Below are 21,319 nucleotides of genomic sequence, written 5' to 3'. Positions count from 1 at the left end.
TTTATATAAAATTATAAATCAGATATATAAAATAGTGAATAAATCCATTTCTTTACCCCAAAAAGGAAAGATTTAATAAAAACCCATTTCCCCTGAATCTCTCTCTTTTTTGGTAAATACAACACACAGTACAGGATCACAGCTCATAGAAATGTTTTTCAGACCCAGAGACAAATGTTCAACTATTTAACTTTATTTCTATTATAAACAATAAAATGGCCCAACTAATCCTGAAAAATGAACTGTTTATGTGTAGAGGATGGCCCATGGGATCATGGCCATAATTTGTACTGGACAGCTTTATTTCAGCACAAACTCTTTTGATCTTTGGGCCACCTTACTCTGATGGGTACCAGTCTGGATTTGTCTAGCACAGGGATCGGCAACCTTTGGCATGCGGCCTGCCAGGGTAAGCCCCCTGGCAGGCCGGGCCAGTTTGTTTACCTGCCGCGTCCGCAGGTTCAGCCAATCACAGCTCCCACTGGCCACAGTTGGCCGCTCCGGGAAGTGGCAGCCAGCACATCCCTTGGCCCGTGCCGCTTCCCGCGGCGCCCACTGGCCCGGAGCGGCAAACCATGGCCAGTGGGAGCTGCAGTCAGCCGAACCTGCGGACGCGGCTAGCCTGGTCTAGCAGAACCTACCCAGCTATCTTTAACATCTCTCAGAATCCTAGCAACATGATTACCACTCTACTCACCAAAGTGTCTGCATCCATAAAGACACATTTGCTATATTGAGTGAGAGTCCAACAGTGAAGTTTGGTGAAGGTTACACCGAGCTCTGGCCTCTCCAGCAGAGCCAAGTGCATTGAGTCAGCACTGTCAATTGCATCCACTTCAATCACTTCATCAAACACACTGCAGAGGACAGCCCTGATAAAGCAAGCAACATACAGGAACAATAGAATTTAGAAACATTTCTTCAGTTAAAACAGTGCAAAAATTGTGGCATGCAGATAACTGGACCCATAATGACAGTCAGTTCTGATTTAAACAAAAAAAAAAAAAAAAAAAAAAAAAACCACGAACACACACAAACTAGAGTGTAAACCAAGATGCACGGTCCCTGTAAACAAGAAATCTGCCCTACAGGTAACTATAGGGGGACAAATTACAATCTCCGTTCTTCTAAGGGCCAGTGCATCTCAAGAAGTGATTGGCTCTGGCTGGGGAGGTGGTGTAACTAGGACTCTCACATTTTCAGTGCATCCCTATTATAGCATTTGCCAAGTGGACAGTAAAGCTGTCCTGCATGGCTACGCAATGAGAGAACCACCACCACAGGCCACTTCTGCAGTGCATGGTCCCTCCCCATGGTGTAGCAGGCCTTGCTGGTACAGCTATTTGCACCTCCCTGTGCCACTCAGAGTAAATTTATCCTCACAGTTATACAAGTTTAAAATTTGAGAGATATAGATATATAACTATTGCTTCAAGCCCTCTCAAAAGAATTTCAGTAAGGTGTGTCTTCATAATCACTCACAGAACCTTCCTAGACAATACCGAAATTGATGATCATCAACATTTACAAGCCTAGAACAGGAAAAAATAATCTTTTTAAGGTAATTTATTTGTGTTATGGTATCACCTACAATATCCTAGGTGTTGTCCAAAGCCCTGCACTCTGAAGTTTATATAATAAGGACTAACTGGCTCTCAGAATCAGTAATTAGTCACAAAAATATGATGGGGGATGGGAGGAAAGAGGGGTTAAGATTTGGTTTGCTTGGGGTTTTTTTATGTGGGGTAAAATTTTCAAAAGTCCTATAACTTTCACTGAGATTTAGGCTCCCAAGTCATTTAGGTGCTTTTGAAAATATTATTCTCAATTGGAAAAAAATGGACATTTTTTGAAAAACTGTAAACAAAAAACCTTCATTAGATAAAATAATTCCATCCAGCTCTAAAATTCATATTATCAAGATCTTAGAGTCTTATTCAGGGATAGTATACTATTCAGATTTGACCTGCGCTTAAAATCCTGGAAACATGGATTTACCAGTACATCTAACCTGCGGGGGGGAGGAAAAATTGCCCCCGGCTTTATGATCACCACCACACAGCATTCAGAATCAGCAATGTGCACAGTTCCCAAACTGCACACAAAGCCAAACTCAGACCAAATATAAGTAGATGTAACAACTGAAGTCTGTGGTGTTCTGTTTTACATCCCATTCAAAAGATAGCACCTTCAGCAGTATACTGCAGCACTGGTTCAGTGGTAAGAGGGAAGATTACCATCTACTGATTTACATGCATCATGTCCTGCAGTAACTGGGTCTCCCAGCACATTGTTGTCCAGGCCTGACCCAACTAATTTATTAGATGTGAAGTGATCGAATGAGAGTTCTGCACATGGAATGGCTGTGGATCAGACTAAGCAGTAATGTGTTTTTGTTTTTAAACAAAACAAAAAAAAACTATTTACATGTTCCACCACCAGAGACTTAGGGCAATATTTTCAAGTGATTAGTAATTTTAGGTGCCGAACCTGGGACATCTTAAAGAAGCCTAATTTTTAGGAGGGTATGCTGCCCTTTTTTGGTGGAAATACAAAATTGAGAAACCCAAAAATCACTAGTCACTGTTGAAAACCTTGGGTTTAGTTTCTCTGAACAGCAAGAAGCTAAGGTAGGAGTTAAAAATAAAAATACAGTCAATTTATTTGTAACTATGTTATGGCAAGAAATTCAACAGAAGTCCTGTTATGCAACTGATTATTTTTCACATTAACTACAAATGAGAATTTGTGAATTCTTACCTCATCGCACTGGAGACCTGTGGTGTAATTAGTACAGCCAGCTTTCTAGAGGTCATGTGATTCCTCAAGGACTGCCCAAGAACCAGAGCTCCTTGGCAATAATCATCATCAGTTCCAAGGGTCACAAATGCCTGATCTGCTACTGTGAACAAATATTTAGAATGGTTATTTTATTTATGTAAAATAAACGTTCTTGGCAGCATCGCACCATCCATCTTCTCCTCCAGCTAACAAACAGGCTATAGCTTATAAGAGCCTGCGCTCTCTACGATAAGCGCAGGCTCCTTCCCTTCCCAAACCCTGCCAAAAGACAGAAAACTGAACAGAGAATTCCAGGCACACATTTGCAGAACGTGTCCAGTTGTGTTTGGAGCATCTGCTATGAGTTTGTGGACTAACCTTAAATTGATTTATAAAAAAATCATTTCCCACAGGGTGTTGCATAATCCAACTGCCAAATCATGCCAGCTTACCTGTAATAAAACTTTAGATTTTTTCATTCAAATAATATTGTATACAATATAATCCAACCGATTAGGTAAATTCACTCATGTCATTATCACAGAAAAAACACATTGCTGCATATTATTAAGGCAGGAGGACAAGAAATTGCTAAATCCATCCATCTTTTTGTGACCTCCCTGAATCAAACCAATATTCAAAAAGGATACAGAGAAGAAGAATATAAGAGTTACTAAGCAGGCTGGGTAGGTAGGTGTACCTTGGCATACCTGCATATAGTCCCTAGCAGGAGTAGCTCTTCTCCGATGACAAGGACCCCATATCACAAAGTAACTCTCAGAAGATGTTCAGGGGCATGCCTGTGCTTCTTGCCTCTGAGGGAAATGAAACTGTCACAGCACCCAATAGGAGGAGGCGGCAAGCAGTCTCTACACATTCTTGCAGTAACAGTTGGTTATTTTATTTACTGGGCTCACATCTGCATCATTATTCCAGGGTCTCTGCCTGCTGGTGTAAACCTATTACTAAACTTGGTTGCATAACAATATATTTTTGCTTTCTAACAGGAATGCCATTACAGGGTTGTCCAGGGGAAAAGCTAGAATCGCACAGCCAACAGGTGAACAGCATATCTCAGAGTGAGCCCACCCACCACCCAGCACATCTGGGCTCATTAGGCCACACAATTGACCAGGCGATGATGTTGGGTGGATGCCACCGACTCCTCCAAAATTGTTGGATATCTTCAGTCAGTATTTGTTTTGGAAGCATTATTAAATCAACCCCACTACTTAAAAGTACTGGAAATTACGCAGAAGCAAATTATACCGGCAATAGCATAAGATTTTATCAAGGAGATTGTCTCAAGTGGAATTTCTCTGAAGCATGGTACTATTATTAACAGTTCTGGGCAAAACCAGCATCACCGGGTGAAGCAAACTGTTCCAGAGAAACATAGTACATACATACTAATTAAATGGTAAAAAAGGTTTTGATATCAAAGTGTATTTAATTTTTAATTAAATGAATGTATTATTTCTATCCAATATCAGCGAGATAATCTAAAGATGCAATGCTCTAAAACTAAAACTGATAGGTGTACTGAAAATTGCTAAACAAACAGAAGTTGGCAGAGGACTATTTGCTCCGTATAGGGCTATTTCTACACTAGCACATTTGTCGGTATAACTTATGTCACTCAGGGGTGTGATTAAAAAAAAACACACCCTTCTGGAGAGACATAAGTTACACCAACAGAAGCACCAGTGTGGCCAGTGCTGTCGGCAAGAGACACTCTCCCACCGGACATAGCTACTGCCACTTGTAGTCACTGCTACAGGCTGGGGACCGACTAGACATGAGTTTAGTCAAAACCTAAACTAAACTGGCTAAGCAGCAGCTCTCTCAAAAAGGACCTGCGGATTACAGTGGATGAGAAACTAGATATGAGTCAATAGTGTGTCTTTGTTGCCAGGAAGGCTAACTGCATATTGGGCTGCATTAGTAGGAGCATTGCCAGCAAATTGAGGGACATGATTATTTCCCTCTATTCAGCACTGGTGAGGCCACATCTGGAGTAGTGTGTCCAGTTTTGGTCCCCCCACTACAGAAGGGATGTGGACAAATTGGAGAGAGTCCAGTGGAGGGCAACAAAAATGATTAGGGGGCTGGGGAACAGGTCTTACGAGGAGAAGCTGAGCTTATTTAGTCTGTAAAAGAGAAGAGTGAGGGGGGATTTGATAGCAGCCTTCAACTACCTAAAGGGGGATTCCAAAAAGAGGATGGAGCTAGGCTGTTCTCAGTGGTGGCAGATGACAGAACAGGGAACAATAGTCTCAAGTTGCAGTGGGGGAGGTCTAGGTTGGATATTAGGAAAAACTATTTCACTAAGAGGGTGGTGAAGCACTGGAATGGGTTACCTAGGGAGGTGGTGGAATCTCCTTCCTTAGAAGTTTTTAAGGCCTGGCTTGACAAAGCCCTGGCTGGGATGATTTAGTTGGGGTTGGTCCTGATTTGAGCAGGGGGTTGGACTACATGACCTCCTGAGGTCTCTTCCAACCCTAATCTTCTCTGATTCTACTCTTGTAAACGTTTTTTGGAAAAATCACTAAGTAAAGATGACTCACAAATAGGTCGGGCACTTATAAAAAAAACAAAAGCAGTAATGGCTGAGAAGGCTGCTTTAGCAACGAGTAACAAATGAAGCTTTCAAAAGGAAAAGATGAAGACTTAGAGAGAGACATTTCTTATATTATAGTAAATATATGCCAAGAGCACTGTTGACCAAAAATATATATATCAAAACAAATACTGGGAGAAACTAAAACCAAACTGAAATGTACTTATATTAACATAGAAACTAACCCTGAAATGAGTGGGAGTTTAAATATTAAAATACTATTTAAAATAAGAACCGTAAAGCTAAAACATATAATTTTCTTATGGCTTTTTAAAATGCTACTAGTTACCAGACCTGAATATTTACACAATGCATCTAAAAACAGATGAGTTACTCATCAAACAACTCAGCAAGTTGGGATGGCAAGTTATTATACTCCAGACACTTTCATGCTCTGTATATTCCAAACCAGAATTGTAATAAGAGCTACAATGGAATCGGCTACATCAGTGGCTCTCAAACTGTGGATCAGGATCCCAAAGTAAGTCACGACCCACTTTCCATGGGGTCACCAGGGCTGGCTTAGACTTGCTGGGACCCAGGGCTGAAGCCCAAGCCCCACTGCCCAAGGCCGAAGTCAAAGCCTGAGGGCTTCAGCCCTGGGCAGCAGGGCGTTCAGGTTGCAGACCCCCTACCTGGGGCTGAAGCCCTTGGACTTCAGCGTTCCCCCTTCCCCTACCTGGGGCAGTGGGGCTTGGGAGGGCTCAGGCTTCGGTCCCCCCTCCTGGGGTCAAGTAGTAATTTTTGTTGTCAAAAAGGGGTCGCGGTGCCATGAAGTTGGAAAACCCCTGAACTACATTATGAACAGTAACATCTCTAACATTTTTGACACTTATCAAATAAGAGGCCTATTTTTTTTTTGGATAATTTATTATAGAGCACATCTGTTATGTCTATTTAACTATAGTATATAGCTACAGAAGCAATTAAATTACCGATTAAAATCATACCACTTTAGAATATTGTTGATGCAAACAAGAAACAGTTTCTACTAGAAAAGTCACGTTTGAGCATCACTAATCTATGAATGGTCCATATGGGGTAACAGGTTTAAAAATAAAAGAAACAAGAAATTCTTCAATGTAGCAAGATGCTTTTCATACAGGAAGCGCAGCTTGATAGTCTCCTAATTTAGAATTTGTATTCACTTATAATTAACATGACTTTTTTTTTTTTTTTATGATAACATGAAGGCCTTTCAAACTGTATTCAATTATTATTTTTAAAATTAAGAGCCAGTTTCTGCATATTTACCCATGCAAGTAGTCTTATTGAGTAAAATCCTCCTGGTCCAAATGAAGTCAGTTTTGCCGTTACATTCAATGGAACCATGTTTCACTCATTGACTCCTATGGACTTATCAGGATAGCAAAAGCAAGCAGAGTTTGGCCTTCAGTTTTGGAATCCAGGGCTGATGGCATGTATGATTCACTTTAATTGTGTATTTTGAAGTGTTCTACCATTATGCATTGTAATGATAATGAAATACTTTTAAAGAACTGTGCATTCAACAAAACATTGTGCTTTACTTTAAAGAAAAGCTTAACAAAGCATGTTCACACTAAATCAAGTATATTATCTTTAGGATTCCACAGCTTGAAAACCATGGAGTTAGGTCAAATGAGATAGAGACAAGATTTACAGTCAGCTTCAGTTTTAATGTAACTCCATGTCATCAGATAAATATACAGATGTACATATTGTAAGAAACTTTATCTGGAAAAGCAAAAGAAAACTAACTGTATGTACAAGGTCAAAGTGAGGAGAGGCAAAAAAATGTTCCATGGATATGAAAATAAATAACTATGGCCAACGTTTATTGGTTTTAATCGAAATTTACCACATTACCTGAAGAAAAGCATGCTGAAACAAACCAGAGAATGTTTCCTGTCCATTTAGACAACTTCAGAGAATAACTTATAAATTCTGTACCAGGATAGATGATCATTTTAAATGGACAGTTAAAATAAACTGAAGTATTGGAGAGGTCCTGGTAATACTGTGTGGGACCTGGTAACAATATAGTTCTGTGAGATCACCAAGTTCTTGTGCTACTTACCCAAGGCTTTTGCTTCCCACAAAACCAACTCAAGCAAAAAATCTTTCATAGACCTGTAAGCCCATGCAGGGCCCTGTTCGGAATTTGGAGCAACAGGGCAATCAAGATGGTGCTCTTTTCTGCGGTCAAAAATGAGCAGGCATGAACTTGAGAGTGGCATGGTGGGAATGAATTGCCAGATTGTGCTTAGAATTTCATGAATCATGCACTTTGTTCAGCCAGCCAAGGTACATGTCTAAGTGCTGGCTTCTAGAATAGCTGCATTTTTGGCTAACTTATTTCTGTGCTGGCTGTGGTGGGCAGAGAAAGGACTAGGGCGTTCCATCAACAGCACCACAAAGTTGGGGAAGGCCTAGTTGCATTCAAGCTCACCTGTTGCTTCTTGGATATTTTAATGGCAAACACACTCCTCTGCCAGTCTTCATTTATTGCTGTACAGAGATACTTCTAGAACAACAGGTCAAATTGTCAACTAGTCTACTCCAAATATGTGCTAGTAAATTGTACCTGTATACTACAGCTCGCATCCAAGTGTACTTCCACAGTATCACAGGGTCAAGCGCTGCTATTATCTCTCTGCAGGTGTCATGACCCATTCAGAAGTTCTCCAGCTCCTCATGGGTCTTCCTAGGCTGGTGCTCCTCTTGCACCAGGTCATAACCAGAGAGCAAGTAAGGAAGGCGCTCATATCAAACTACTCATCCTGAATTTCCCTAGATCAATGTTCTTACTTGCGTTCTATCCATTTTGCCCATTCATTGCAATCTAGAGATATTTCATTTCCTTGTAACTTCTGCTACAGCCTCTTCTGAGGATCAGCAACCACTCAGCCTCCTACATCATCCCTTCTCAGATAGTGCCACCTCTTTATGTTGGCTTTGTTTCCTCAGAGGTGTAGACCATGTCGACCTTCACAATGGAAGCAATAATTAATAGGCCTGGGACACTCTGCTGTGATGCTTACAAAAACTGGACCATATTTAAACACCTGGTGCACTGTACTACTGCTTTTCATTTTGACCAGTATTGTCTTCTTGTTACTTTGTGCTTCATCACTGGTTTGCTGCACCTACCTCTTGTCTCGTCTCATACATAGGCAGTAGAGCAGGAACCACTTCTTTCCTTTATGCTTGCACAGTGCCTAGTACAGTCAGGCCAAGAAGTCATGACTGGGGTTCCTAAACGCTACTTCAATACAAATAATAATGATATCATCCTGGGATACTCGTGTAGAGCTAATCAATGAAATTGTTTTTAATTGTTCGCTTTATTAATATAACTTCATAAGCAAAGTTTTATGAATGAAACAACATTCATTCACAAAACCAGTTACCCCAATAACTGGCTAATTGAGTTTCACTTTCAATCCAATTGCTGCTTAAATTGCGGAAACTTACACTGTTTGTATTCGCAAAAAGAAAAGGAGTACTTGTGGCACCTTAGAGACTAACCAATTTATTTGAGCATAAGCTTTCGTGAGCTACAGCTGTTTTATTTGAGCATAAGCTGATGAAAGCTTATGCTCAAATAAATTGGTTAGTCTCTAAGGTGCCACAAGTACTCCTTTTCTTTTTGCGAATACAGACTAACATGGCTGCTGCTCTGAAACCTGTTTCAACATTGTAACTTCTGCTCACTGTTTGTCATTCATTATACTTGACTATATTGTAACTCAAACTCCATTTTAACTTGACCCAAACTCCATTTTAAAATGCTCACTTCATTTTGTAAAAGCTTGCTGCAACCTTCATTTTTGCAAAACCCTGCTTTAATCATATTACTACAGGCCAATGAGCCTCACCCTCAGTCCCTGGAAAAATCATGGAGCAGGTCCTCAAGGAATCAATTCTGAAGCACTTAGAGGAGAGGAAAGTGATCAGGAACAGTCAGCATGGATTCACCAAGGGCAAGTCATGCCTGACTAATCTAATTGCCTTCTATGAGGAGATAACTGGTTCTGTGGATGAGGGGAAAGCGGTGGACGTGTTGTTCCTTGACTTTAGCAAAGCTTTTGACACGGTCTCCCACAGTATTCTTGCCAGCAAGTTAAAGAAGAATGGGCTGGATGAATGGACTATAAGGTGGACAGAAAGTTAGCTAGATTGTCGGGCTCAACAGGTAGTGATCAATGGCTCCATGTCTAGTTGGCAGCCGGTATCAAGTGGAGTGCCCCAAGGGTCGGTCCTGGGGCCGGTTTTGTTCAATATCTTCATAAATGATCTGGAGGATGGTGTGGATTGCACCCTCAGCAAATTTGCAGATGACACTAAACTGGGAGGAGAGGTAGATATGCTGGAGGGCAGGGATAGGATACAGAGGGACCTAGACAAATTAGAGGATTGGGCCAAAAGAAATCTGATGAGGTTCAACAAGGACAAGTGCAGAGACCTGCACTTAGGAGGGAAGAATCCCATGCACCGCTACAGACTAGGGACCGAATGGCTCGGCAGCATTTCTGCAGAAAAGGACCTAGAGGTTACAGTGGACGAGAAGCTGGATATGAGTCAACAATGTGCCCTTGTTGCCAAGAAGGACAATGGCATTTTGGGATGTACATGTAGGGGCATTGCCAGCAGATTGAGGGACGTGATCGTTCCCCCCTGTTCGACATTGGTGAGGCCTCATCTGGAATACTATGTCTAGTTTTGGGCCCCACACTACAAGAAGGATATGGAAAAATTGGAAAGAGTCCAGTGGAGGGCAACAAAAATGATTAGGGGACTGGAACACATGACTTACGAGGAGAGGCTGAGGGAACTGGGATTGTTTAGTCTGCGGAAGAGAAGAATGAGGGGGGATCTGATAGCTGCTTTCAACTACCTGAAAGGGGGTTCCAAAGAGGATGGATCTAGACTGTTCTCAGTGATAGCTGATGACAGGACAAGGAGTAATGGTCTCAAGTTGCAGTGGGGGAGGTTTAGGTTGGATATTAGGAAAAACTTTTTCACTAGGAGGGTGGTGAAACACTGGAATGCGTTACCTAGGGAGGTGGTGGAATCTCCTTCCTTAGACATTTTTAAGGTCAGGCTTGACAAAGCCCTGGCTGGGATGATTTAGCTGGGGATTTGTCCTGCTCTGAGCAGGGGGTTGGACTGGATGACCTCCTGAGGTCCCTTCCAACCCTGATATTCTATGATTCTATGATTCCCTAAACCTAGACCAATACTCCAAAACTCACAAAACTCCCCCCTCCTCGAAAAAAACCCCCCACAAACAAACAAAAAAACCACCAACACCACAACACAACAACCAAAAACAAAACACACCCAACCAAAACCCCTATAAGAGTAAAAATAATGCAGGCAAAAGTCCAGTAGCAAAAGTCCAGTAGGTACTATCCCATTTATTGCACTGAATGCAGCATGTATGGTTACCTTCTTTGTGGGCAGGTGGTATAAGTATGCATATGGCGCAAGCGGTTCATGGCCTTCAGGGAGATGTTACAGGCTCTTGAGGCCACAGTGTTTGAACTGGAGAAGCTAAGGGAAACAGATATACATAGTGGAGACTTTCAGGGATACAATAAAGATGGATGAAAGTCTCAGGGAAAAAACATCAAGTTGGAATGTAGAGACACAATCCCATAGTTGGGACCCTGCTTCCAGATGATGTCTGGATATTCACTCACACTGAGGTTACTCCTCCTGGGGAGGCAACCCCAGTTTCTAGGAAGAGCCAGGTAATAGTAAAGGGGGATTTGGTTATTAGAAACCTATAGCTGGGTCTGTGATGATCAGGAGAACTTGTAAATTGCCTGCTGAGTGCAAAGCTTGCAGATCTCATGAGTCATCTAAGACAGATTTATGTGCAGTGCTGGGAAGGAACTGGTGGTACATGAAGGTACCAGTAACAGAGAAAGGTAGGAGAGGTCCTGGAGCCCAAATTTAGGCTGCTACAGAAGAGATTAAAGTCCAGGACCTACATGATAGCATTCTCTGAACTGCTTCCAGTTCTACATGCAGGGCCAGGAAGACAAACAGAACTGCAGGGTCTCAATGGGTGGCTGAAACAATGCTGTAAGTAGGAGGGTTTTAGGTTTATTAGGAACGGAAGAACCTTTTTGGAATGGAGGAGCTGATACAGAAAAGATGGGATCCACTTAAACCAAAATGGAATCTCACTGCAGAGAACTTTTTAAACTAAGGGCTGAGGGAAAATGAACAGGTGTGGAAGAGCACATGGTTCAGGTGGATACATCCATTAGGGATGAACTTATTAAAGGAGGAAATCTATATCCTAATAAAGGGATAGGAACGTAGTTGGTAAAGTACAGGTAGGAGCTAGTGAGAAACAGTCAAACATAAAAGAATCACATTTAAATAGAACACATGAAGGCAAGCAACTAAATATTGACAAATGTACAAGTGCTTATTATACACAGGCTAGAAGTCTAAATACTAACATGGGTGAAGTTAACATAGCATTAAGTGAGGATATTGCTATAATAGGCATCATGGAAATGAGGATATGGGACATAGTAATAATAGGGTACAAAATATATAGGAATGATAGATAGGTTGCACTGGTGCAGGAATGGCACTACATGTGAAAGAAAGCCTAGAGTCAAAGAAGGTAAACATTTTAAATAAATCAAACTGTACTATAGAATCTCTATATGGATAGAAATTCCATGTTTCAACAGTAAGTCTAGCAGTAGGAATATACTACCAACCACCTGACCAGGATAGCAATGGTGACTGTGAAATGCTCAGGGAGATTAGAAGGGCTACAAAGGCAGAAAACACAATAGTAATGGGGGATTTCAACTATCCTAATATTTACTGAGTATACGTCACCTCAGGAAGGGTGCAGAGATAACATTTTTGAACACATTAAATGACTGCTTCAAGGAGCAACTTGTCCTGGAATTCATAAGAAGAGAAGACTAAATCAAGAATTGCCTAAGTGGAATACAGGATCTAGGCAAAGAGAGGAACATAGTTGAAACACTCAGTTATACCAACCATAATTAAATTTAAACACCCATAGGGGGAAAAATACCAAAGAAGCCCACCACATTAATAAGTGCAAAGTGATCTGGAAAAAATAATCCTAACCATACACACAAAAAGATGGGGTCTAAATTAGCTGTTACCACTCAAGAAAGATCTTAGAGTCATTGTGGGTAGTTCTCTGAAAACATCCACTTGACATGCAGCAGCAGTCAAAAAAAGCTAACAGAATGTTAAGAACCATAAGGAGAGGGACCAATAAGACAGTAAACATCATAATTCTACTATATAAATCCATGGTGTGCACACACCTTGAATACTGTGTGCAGTTTTGGATGTGTCATCTCAGGAAAGATATTAGAATTGGAAAAGGAGCAGGGACGGGCCACAAAAATTATTAGGGATATGGAACAGCTCCCCTATAACACAAGATTAAAAAGAGGAACTGTTCAGTTTAGAAAAGGAAACAGCTAAGACGGATATGACAGAGGTCTATAAAATCATGAACAGTATGGAGAAAGTGAATAGGGAAGTGTTATTTACCCCTTCACATAACACAAGAACTAGGGTTTATTGATTAAATTGATAGGCAGGAGGTTTAAAACAAACAAAAGGAAGTACTACTTCACACAACACACAGGAAACCTGTGGAACTTGCTGCCAGGGGATGTTGTGAAGGCCAAAAACATAACCGGGTTCAAAAAGAATTAGGTAAGTTCATGGAGGATAGCTCAATCAATGGCTATTAACCAAGATGGTCAGGGGTGCAACCCCATGCTCTGGACATCCCCAGAAGCTGAGACTGGACAACAGGGGATGGATCACTCAATAATTGCCCCGTTCTGTTCATTCCCTCTAAAGCACCTGGCATTGGCCACTGTTGGAAGACAGGATACTGGGCTGATAGATAATTGGTCTGATTCAGTATGGCCATTCTCAGATTACGTTCTTAAGAATAACCACTAAGGTTTGGCACCTGCAAACACTTATCTAACTGCTTAACTTTAAGCAGGTGATTCATCCCTTTTTACTGGACCAACTTCCGTTGGTGAAACAGACAAGCTTTTGAGCTTAGACAGAACTCTTCTTCAGCTACAACACTGCAAACAATCATCTGCTTAATGTTACACAGTTAAGCAAGTGTTGGCAGGATCAGGACCTAACATTGTCCAATGACTGAACAAACTCTCCCCTGAACTCTAACTTGGACATGCTGGTCAGTCTGATCAGAGAAGGATCAAATTTTACCATGAGGCAAATCCATATAGTTATTCGGATTTTTTTTAATTATTCAACATTGTTATGCTTTGCATAGTTCCTTCAAGGGAACAGTAGTAATTGCATCTCAAACCATGTAACTTCTATTGAACTGTATTTATTTGCAACTGGTCTAATCACATATCAGCTTAGAATTCATGATTTTTAATATGATCAATAATCATGGTGAAAGCCAAATAAATAACATGAGAAAATGGTTTTGACACTCTGTTAACCATAATTTCACTGCAATCCATATTAGTCCCAGGATTTTAACATATCAGTTAAAAAAAATCAGTTATTAAATTTGGCCCTGGAGCCGCTGGAAATTCTGACTTTGGAGGGATAGGTAAGAGGAGCCCATGCAATGCATCATTAGATTTCCACAAATCACAGTTCAGCATGCTACCAAAATCAACTCAATAAGACATCTGCATAACTTTTAATCTTGACAGATAAGGATGCCTAAAATGGTTTCTTTTCTAATTTATGGATTCCTTCCATACAATTCCTTCCATGTATCATTCCCAACACTCAAAGTTCCAAACCACGGCCACTATCTTTGTGGTCCAGAACTAAGTGGAATTTTCTTCAAAGCCCTCAGTGATACTCCTTAATTGGTCAGAGGAATCAGTTTTAAGCAATGTGAGGAACCTTTTCCCCCACAACTTCTATTCCACAGTAATCCTGGGCAATGCTTAAATTTGTAATGAAAAAGGGGATGGCTCTCAAGCAATCTTTTCACATTCATAACTGATGCAGCAAGCCCAGAGGCGGGGGGGGGGGGAGATGAACTGCCAAGCCTAGAGGTGCCAGGGCTCAGCTTTGGCAAAGTCCTGGTACAAATTAGGAAATGATCCTGGGGAATAAACAGGCAGGAAAATCAAACCCAACCAAATGTCCTGTATTACAACAAACTACCACTAGGCTTTTCTTAAATTGAGGGTTATTCATAAACAATGGGTCACTATTAGCAGCATAAAACAGAGAGCTTTTCTTCACCCACATCAAGAAAGTCCATAAGTATACTTTTAAACCAAACATAACCTTGTGAACATCTGAAATCTCCAATGATAAGCCAGGTAAAGGGCTTTATATTTGCATATGTAATAGATAAATGAGTTTAGCTCCTACCGGCCAGATGGTTTAAATCCTAATCCAGGCCTACTAATTACTGCATAGTATTATTCTCTTGTGAACAAACACTGCATACACTAAATGACATTGTCTTTATCAAGAAAAACACTGGGAAATCCGTATGCACCCTAAACCCAAAGGGGGGCGGGGGGGAACCCTATCGTACTCCTACACAGCTCTACCACACCTGGTGTACTCTATTCAAGACAAGGGGCTTAAAAATCAAATAAAGCCTAGTTAATTAACATGATCTCCAGTAAGAGAGAAAGAAAACCTACTCACCAGCCATCCTTTCAAGCCAGAAGGCTGGGCTATTGCTGGTGTGTGGGATAAGGGCAGTGGCCGCAACAACCCCAGCCCGTCTCCCGGGCGCCCAGCAGGCCTGGGCTGAGTTGACAAATCCCCAGCTGGTAATTAGCCTCTTCCCTGCGGCTGGAGACCCAGGAAGGGAATTACAAAGTCACGCTCCCTTCAGCCCCCGCAGCAGCGCGGTCATTAGCAGGGGACAAAGCCTGACCCTCCGGAGGCTCTAGCGTGCCTGCGAGACACGCCCGGACCGACTGCATTGGCCACGGGCCACTCCCCCCTGCGAGCCGGGGGTCGCGTCTGCCGCCGCCGCCGCGCACGGACAAAGCCTCGGGTGCGACCCGCGCCCGGCCCGGCCCGGCCCAGATGCCTTTATGAGGGGCCGGGGCCCGCGCGCTGCCCCCGGCGCGAGTCCTCCCGCTGCCCTCGCGCAGCCATTTGCTGGGCAGCGGGGCTGCCTCCGCCCCCAGCGCCGTCCGCCTGCACTCAGGTAACCTTTGCGGCACCAGCGGGACTGTGCCCGCTCCAGGGGAGCTCCCGCCTCCTGCTCCGGCGTGCTCCAGGGACCACCCCCCCCTCCACACACACACACACACACACACACACTGCTGGTGCGGGGGGGGCCAGTCTGTGGCCATTTAACCTGGCTCCAAAGCATTTGGCTTGTGTGTTTCCCTGAGACCTTTACAGTCTCAGCCCCACTCTGTCTCCCACTGCCTTGGGCAGAAGTGTTCCGGGGAGGAAAAGCCATAAAATCCCCTCCCCCATCTCGACATTGTTGGGTGGGGGTGGAGGAGGAGAGGGGTGTTATTGTTTGTGGAGACAAAGCAGGCAAGAAAGAAGACAAACACACGTTTCCAGACCTGGGTGCCTTAAATTAGGTTCCTGAAGCCATGTTCAGGGACTTAAATGAAAGCGCTTTGGGGCAGGGACCATCTCTCTGTTCTGTGTTTGTACAGCACTTAGCACAATAGGTCTTGGTCCATGCTGCTCGGTGCTGCCGCAATACAAATAATAATTTCCAGACTTGTCAAGCTCACATAAGTTCCCTTTGATGGGTGATGCCCTTGCTCAGCACCTTATCAGGGCAAAACTGGTGGTGAGTGATCTGGAGCAAGTATAGCCAGAGAGCTTTGTTGTGGCTAGTCTGGATTGTAGGATGACTTGGGAAGGATTGTAGGCAGCATAGTCATCATCCCCGAGGCTGCTATTGCTTATTTGGGACCCCACTGGCTGAGAATTCAGGTGGTACAAAAATTGAACAAAAGCTACCTTTGCTACTACATTCCTCAGCTTGCTCTTCAGGGGAGGTACTTCACATCATCAGCCCATGAGTCTGCACATATAGGTTGACACATGCACATGCATGCTCAAAAAAAAGCCAGGAAAGGGTACACAACATGCACCCCTTAGAAGAGTCTTTTTTTTTTTCTTTCATTTTAGGATAAGGTGATAGAGTTTTGATTTAAAGAAAAAACATCATTAAAGAGCCTGGTGGCTCACATAGAATCTAATCCAACTTGTAGTAACCAAGAAGACAGAGATTCACTACTGCATTACTCCTATTTTACTCCTGTGTAATTCTGTTTTGGGGGTTCTCTGAATCTATTAAGAAAAGGAGTGCTTGTGGCACCTTAGAGACTAACAAATTTATTTGAGCATAAGCTTTCGTGTAGCTCACGAAAGCTTATGCTCAAATAAATTTGTTAGTCTCTAAGGTGCCACAAGCACTCCTTTTCTTTTTGCGAATACAGACTAACACGTCTGCTACTCTGAAATCTGAATCTATTATATCCCTTACAGCCAAATGCAAGTTAATATTTGGCCACAGTAACATTTTGAATGTACATAGCATGTTTTATCCAAGGATCTCAAAGTGCTTAACAAACATTCAATTATGCCTCACAATACCTCTGCAAGGTAGTTTTGATCATCCCCATTGCACATATAGGAAAAGTGAAGTAAAGAAGCTTACCCAAGATCACACAGTAAGTCAGTGGCAGAGCCAAGAATACAGTCTAGCAGTCCTGCCTCTGAGTCCTGTGATCAGATCAAGTGACTGTCTTCTTTTCCTACTCTCATAAATTAAAAGCTGCCCAAACCCAAAAACAAAACAAAACATCACCAGGCAATAGCAAACAATAGCAATAGCAGCCAAAAAAAAAAATCCCCCAAAAAACCACCATCCACTATGTGTATGCAATTAGACTACTGAGAATTTTTTTAAAACATTGTTTTTCTTGCTTAGCCAAATCAAGTGGTTGAGTCAATTTTGCTTAAACTTGCAAAAATAAAATCCACCTTTTGGTTGAGAAAATAAACATGGGAAGTTTCCACTCCATAGGAATGTGTTTATCTTGTTGTTTTTTTAAACTGTAAACAAATGAAAAGTAGGGTGTAACAGTGGTTCACCCCATCAGGGTTCCTTCCCCATTCTGAACTCTAGGGTACAGATGTAGGGACCTGCATGAAAGACCCCCTAAGCTTATTCTTACCAGCTTAGGTTAAATACTTCCCCAAGGTACAAACTTTGCCTTGTCCTTGAACAGTATGCTGCCACCACCAAGCGTTTTAAACAAAGAACAGGGAAAGAGACCACTTGGAGACATCTTTCCCCAAAATATCCCCCCAAGCCCTACACCCCCTTTCCTGGGGAAGGCTTGATAATAATCCTCACCAATTTGTACAGGTGAACACAGACCCAAACCCTTGGATCTTAAGAACAATGAAAAATCAATCAGGTTCTTAAAAGAAGAATTTTAATTAAAGAAAAGGTAAAAGAGTCACCTCCGTAAAATCAGGACGGAAAATACTTTACAGGGTATTCAGATTCAAAACACAGAGGATCCCCCTCTGGGCAAAACCTTAAAGTTACAGAAAACAGGAATAAACCTCCCTCTTAACACAGGGAAAATTCACATAAAACAAAAGATAAACTAATCCGCCTTGCCTGGCTTACTTATACTGGTTGCAATATTGGAGACTCGGATTAGGATGGGTTGGAGAAGATGGGTTTCTGTCTGGCCTCTCTCAGTCCCAAGAGAGAACAAAATGTAAACAAAGAGCACAAACAAAAGACCCCCCCCCCCCGATTTGAAAGTATCATGTTCCCTTATTGGTCGTTTGGGTCAGGTGCCAGCAAGGTGAGCTGAGCTTCTTAACCCTTTACAGGTAACAGGATGTTGCCTCTGGCCAGGAGGGATTTTATAGCACTGTATACAGAAAGGTGGTTACCCTTCCCTTTATATTTATGACAACACCATAACACCGTTTAGTCCTTGTGTGCCCTTAAGGATATACAGAGGCCCTTCTCTGGCACTACTCCTGACCATAGGGGCCAACATAGGCTGGAGCACCCAAGGGGAAAAATTGGTGGGTGCTCTGCACCCACAGACAGCCAAGACCCCCGCTCCAACTCGCCTCCGCCTCCGCTCCGCCTCCTCCCCCGAGCACATCGCATCCCTGCTTCTCCCCCTAGCGACCAGCGCTTGCTGCCGCGAAACAGCTCTTTCACGGCCGCAAGTGCTGGGAAGGAGGGGGAAGAGTGGGAACGCGGTGTGCTCGGGGAAGAGGCGGGGCCGGGATTTGGGGAAGGAGTCCAATAGGGGCAGGGAGGGGGTGGAGTTGGGATGGGGCAGGGGTAGGAGGGGGCTGGGCAGGGGTAGAGTCGGGTCCTGGCCGGGGGCGGGGTGGTGGTCGAGCACCCACCGGCGCTGGGAAATGTTGGCGCGTATGCTCCTGAAGAAAGACTGCAGCCCTCCCTTTCTCCCCAATACCCTTAAAGATGAAGTGTCATGAATAGTTCCCTGCCTCCTTTAACATGACAGATCTATTTTGTTCAGAAGCATCAGCCATCGTTGTCTCCTAGAATGTAACAACCAACACCAATTCATCCTAGATAAAACAAAGGAAGTATTTATTGAAAGTTTACACTGGATAGAACAGAAATAAACATCTTTTAATATTAAACAACTGAAAAAGATACAACAATTTTCTTCTAGATGTGCTGAGTTATATATTATTTAGATGCTCACCTGTTGCACCACCTGTTTCAGAAATCTCTTCATACTTCAACAGGTCAAATCTGTCTGTGCTCTAACACAGCATGTGTCAAGCAGCTTCAACCATCAACATGGTGGTCTGACACCTTTCAAGGAATATCTTGTCTCCTTAAAATCAAGTTAAAAAGAATTTACCTCACCTGCGATGTAAAGGTGAAAGAGTTGTAAAGAGGTTATTTGCTTTGTGTGTTGTCAAAACATCTTCATATTTGAAGTGAATTAAGAGAATATACAAAATGACAGGCTCAAAACACCTGACATGAGTAAAATGTCCTTCCCTTAATAATTCCTTTCCTCACTTACTGAGAGGATTGCAGTGGATATAAACTATCTTTTAGGGGGGTTGTGGAGAGGGGTGGGGGAGAGAGAGAGAGAGAGAGAGTGTGTGTGTGTGTCAGGGTGACCAGATAGCAAGTGTAAAGAATCAGGACACTTTGGGGGGAGAGGGGAGAAGACGGGTTTAGTTGTATATATAAGACAGCCCCTAATATCGGGACATCTGGTCACCCATGTGTGTGTGTTTTTGTGGAAAGAGCTCTCTCTTTTCAGATTACTTCTTCTTTTCATCACCTTTATAAACAAAATTTCATGCTCATTTCTTCATTAAATTGTTCCTTTCCTCTTACTAAACAAGCACAGATTGCACTTCTTCAGGCTTACCCCATTAATGTGTAATTGAAAGCACAACATAGTTCATTTGTAAAATAAAGGTCAAAACACTCAGTTTAGAGATGAATAGAGACTACATGATTAAAATCATAAGTACAACATACATCAAAAAGATCAAATTTGACAGATTGGTTATATGTGACTCAAGATGGGGCTTAGAATTCAAAGCATCATGTTTCCTACCCACAAGCACTCTCCTTGAATTCTCCTTGCATTCTACAGCTGTAATCTGCATCATAGAATCATCGAATATCAGGGTTGGGAAGGACCTCAGGAGGTCTTCTAGTCCAACCCCCTGCTCAAAGCAGGACCAATCCCCAAATGGTCCCCTCAAGGATTGAACTCATACTTCTGGGTTTAGCAGACCAATGCTCAAACCACTGAGCTATCCTTCCCCGAATCAAATTGATTCCTTTCTCCACAAGAAAATTCTGACTGTTTTTGTAAAAAGGCCAGTAATGTAGTGATTATGATGACTGATTTAAAGAACTACTGCAATTTAGTTTCTATTACAGGGTCTTCAAATTACCTGAAAACCAGTACCTATGGGGCTGATTCAGCCCATTAAAGACAATGCGAGGGCACCCACTGACTCTAATGGATTCTGGAACTGGCCCTTTCTATATTAAGAAATTTCATAGAAAAGAAGCAGAGTTCAGGCAAGATTTGCAGAACTTAAGTAGAGCTAAACACATTTTCTTAAAAATCAATGTGTGCCCTTCACATATGGTTTGGGGCTTCCTTTCTGTCGGTGGTTTTGCAGTGCACCGTACATCTCCCTTGTCATTTTTTAAAAAATGAGGGATGAAAATGCTTTTCCAACTATAGATTTTTCTATTCAGCAGAATTCAGATATCAAGTATAAAATAATGTAAAATCTTTACAAACTTTTTTCCAAACTTCAAGTATTTGCCTCAAACTTTACAAAAAATACAAATGTACAAGAGAACACCAATATAACACAGAAGTTCGTTTTTTCTCATCACCTAAAGTATTAACCTATTTATAAAAAAAAAAAAAAAATAGGCCTAGAAAAAACACTGAATATTCTGTGATCCCAATGCTCAGACACAAACCTTTAACCTTAGCAAAATATTATAGCACATAACTGAGGAATTATCACAGAGTTATCATTTGAACCAAAATATACATTCACATGTATAATATGCATCAGATTGTACTATATTATCCATTCATATATTACTTAAGTACATCTTAACAATAAGCAGTCCAGTGTTGTGCAGAAAATATTCGTAATCACTGGGCAGTTCCTCTTTTGCCAGCTTACACAGTTGTCCCACCTAAAATGGAAGATTGTAAAGAAAATTTAAAAATTCTGATATGGATGCTTATTCAGATCGATGCATCTCTATCCTTTACTATAGCTCCTCCCTGCCCCTATGGAAGGACAGATCACCTTTGTCCTCTCTAACTGCTCCTGCTGTGGGCTCTATCGGATCTTTGATGGCAGAGGCTG

General features: G+C 42.1%; 1 protein-coding gene across 2 annotated transcripts in view; it reads right to left on the bottom strand.

Moving 5' to 3' along the window:
- Positions 1-15,420, bottom strand: part of GYG2 (glycogenin 2) — a 31,536-nt gene extending 16,116 nt beyond the window's left edge. The window contains exons 1-3 of one of the 2 annotated variants that reach the window (XM_074966231.1): positions 15,089-15,420; positions 2,761-2,899; positions 698-872 (exon numbers count right to left, since the gene is read on the bottom strand). In XM_074966231.1, the coding sequence (XP_074822332.1) occupies positions 698-872; positions 2,761-2,899; positions 15,089-15,095 (321 nt within the window). In that variant the 5' untranslated portion in view covers positions 15,096-15,420. Of the gene's footprint in view, positions 1-697; positions 873-2,760; positions 2,903-15,088 lie in introns of both variants that reach the window. The other variant, XM_074966222.1, reaches the window with a different exon arrangement.
- Positions 15,421-21,319: the final 5,899 nt, after the last annotated feature.

This window comes from Natator depressus, chromosome 1 (genome assembly GCF_965152275.1).
Source record: "Natator depressus isolate rNatDep1 chromosome 1, rNatDep2.hap1, whole genome shotgun sequence".
NCBI classification, from domain to species: domain Eukaryota; kingdom Metazoa; phylum Chordata; order Testudines; family Cheloniidae; genus Natator; species Natator depressus.
Note: the sequence above shows the minus strand (reverse complement) of the source record. Positions and strands in the feature narration are given on the sequence as shown.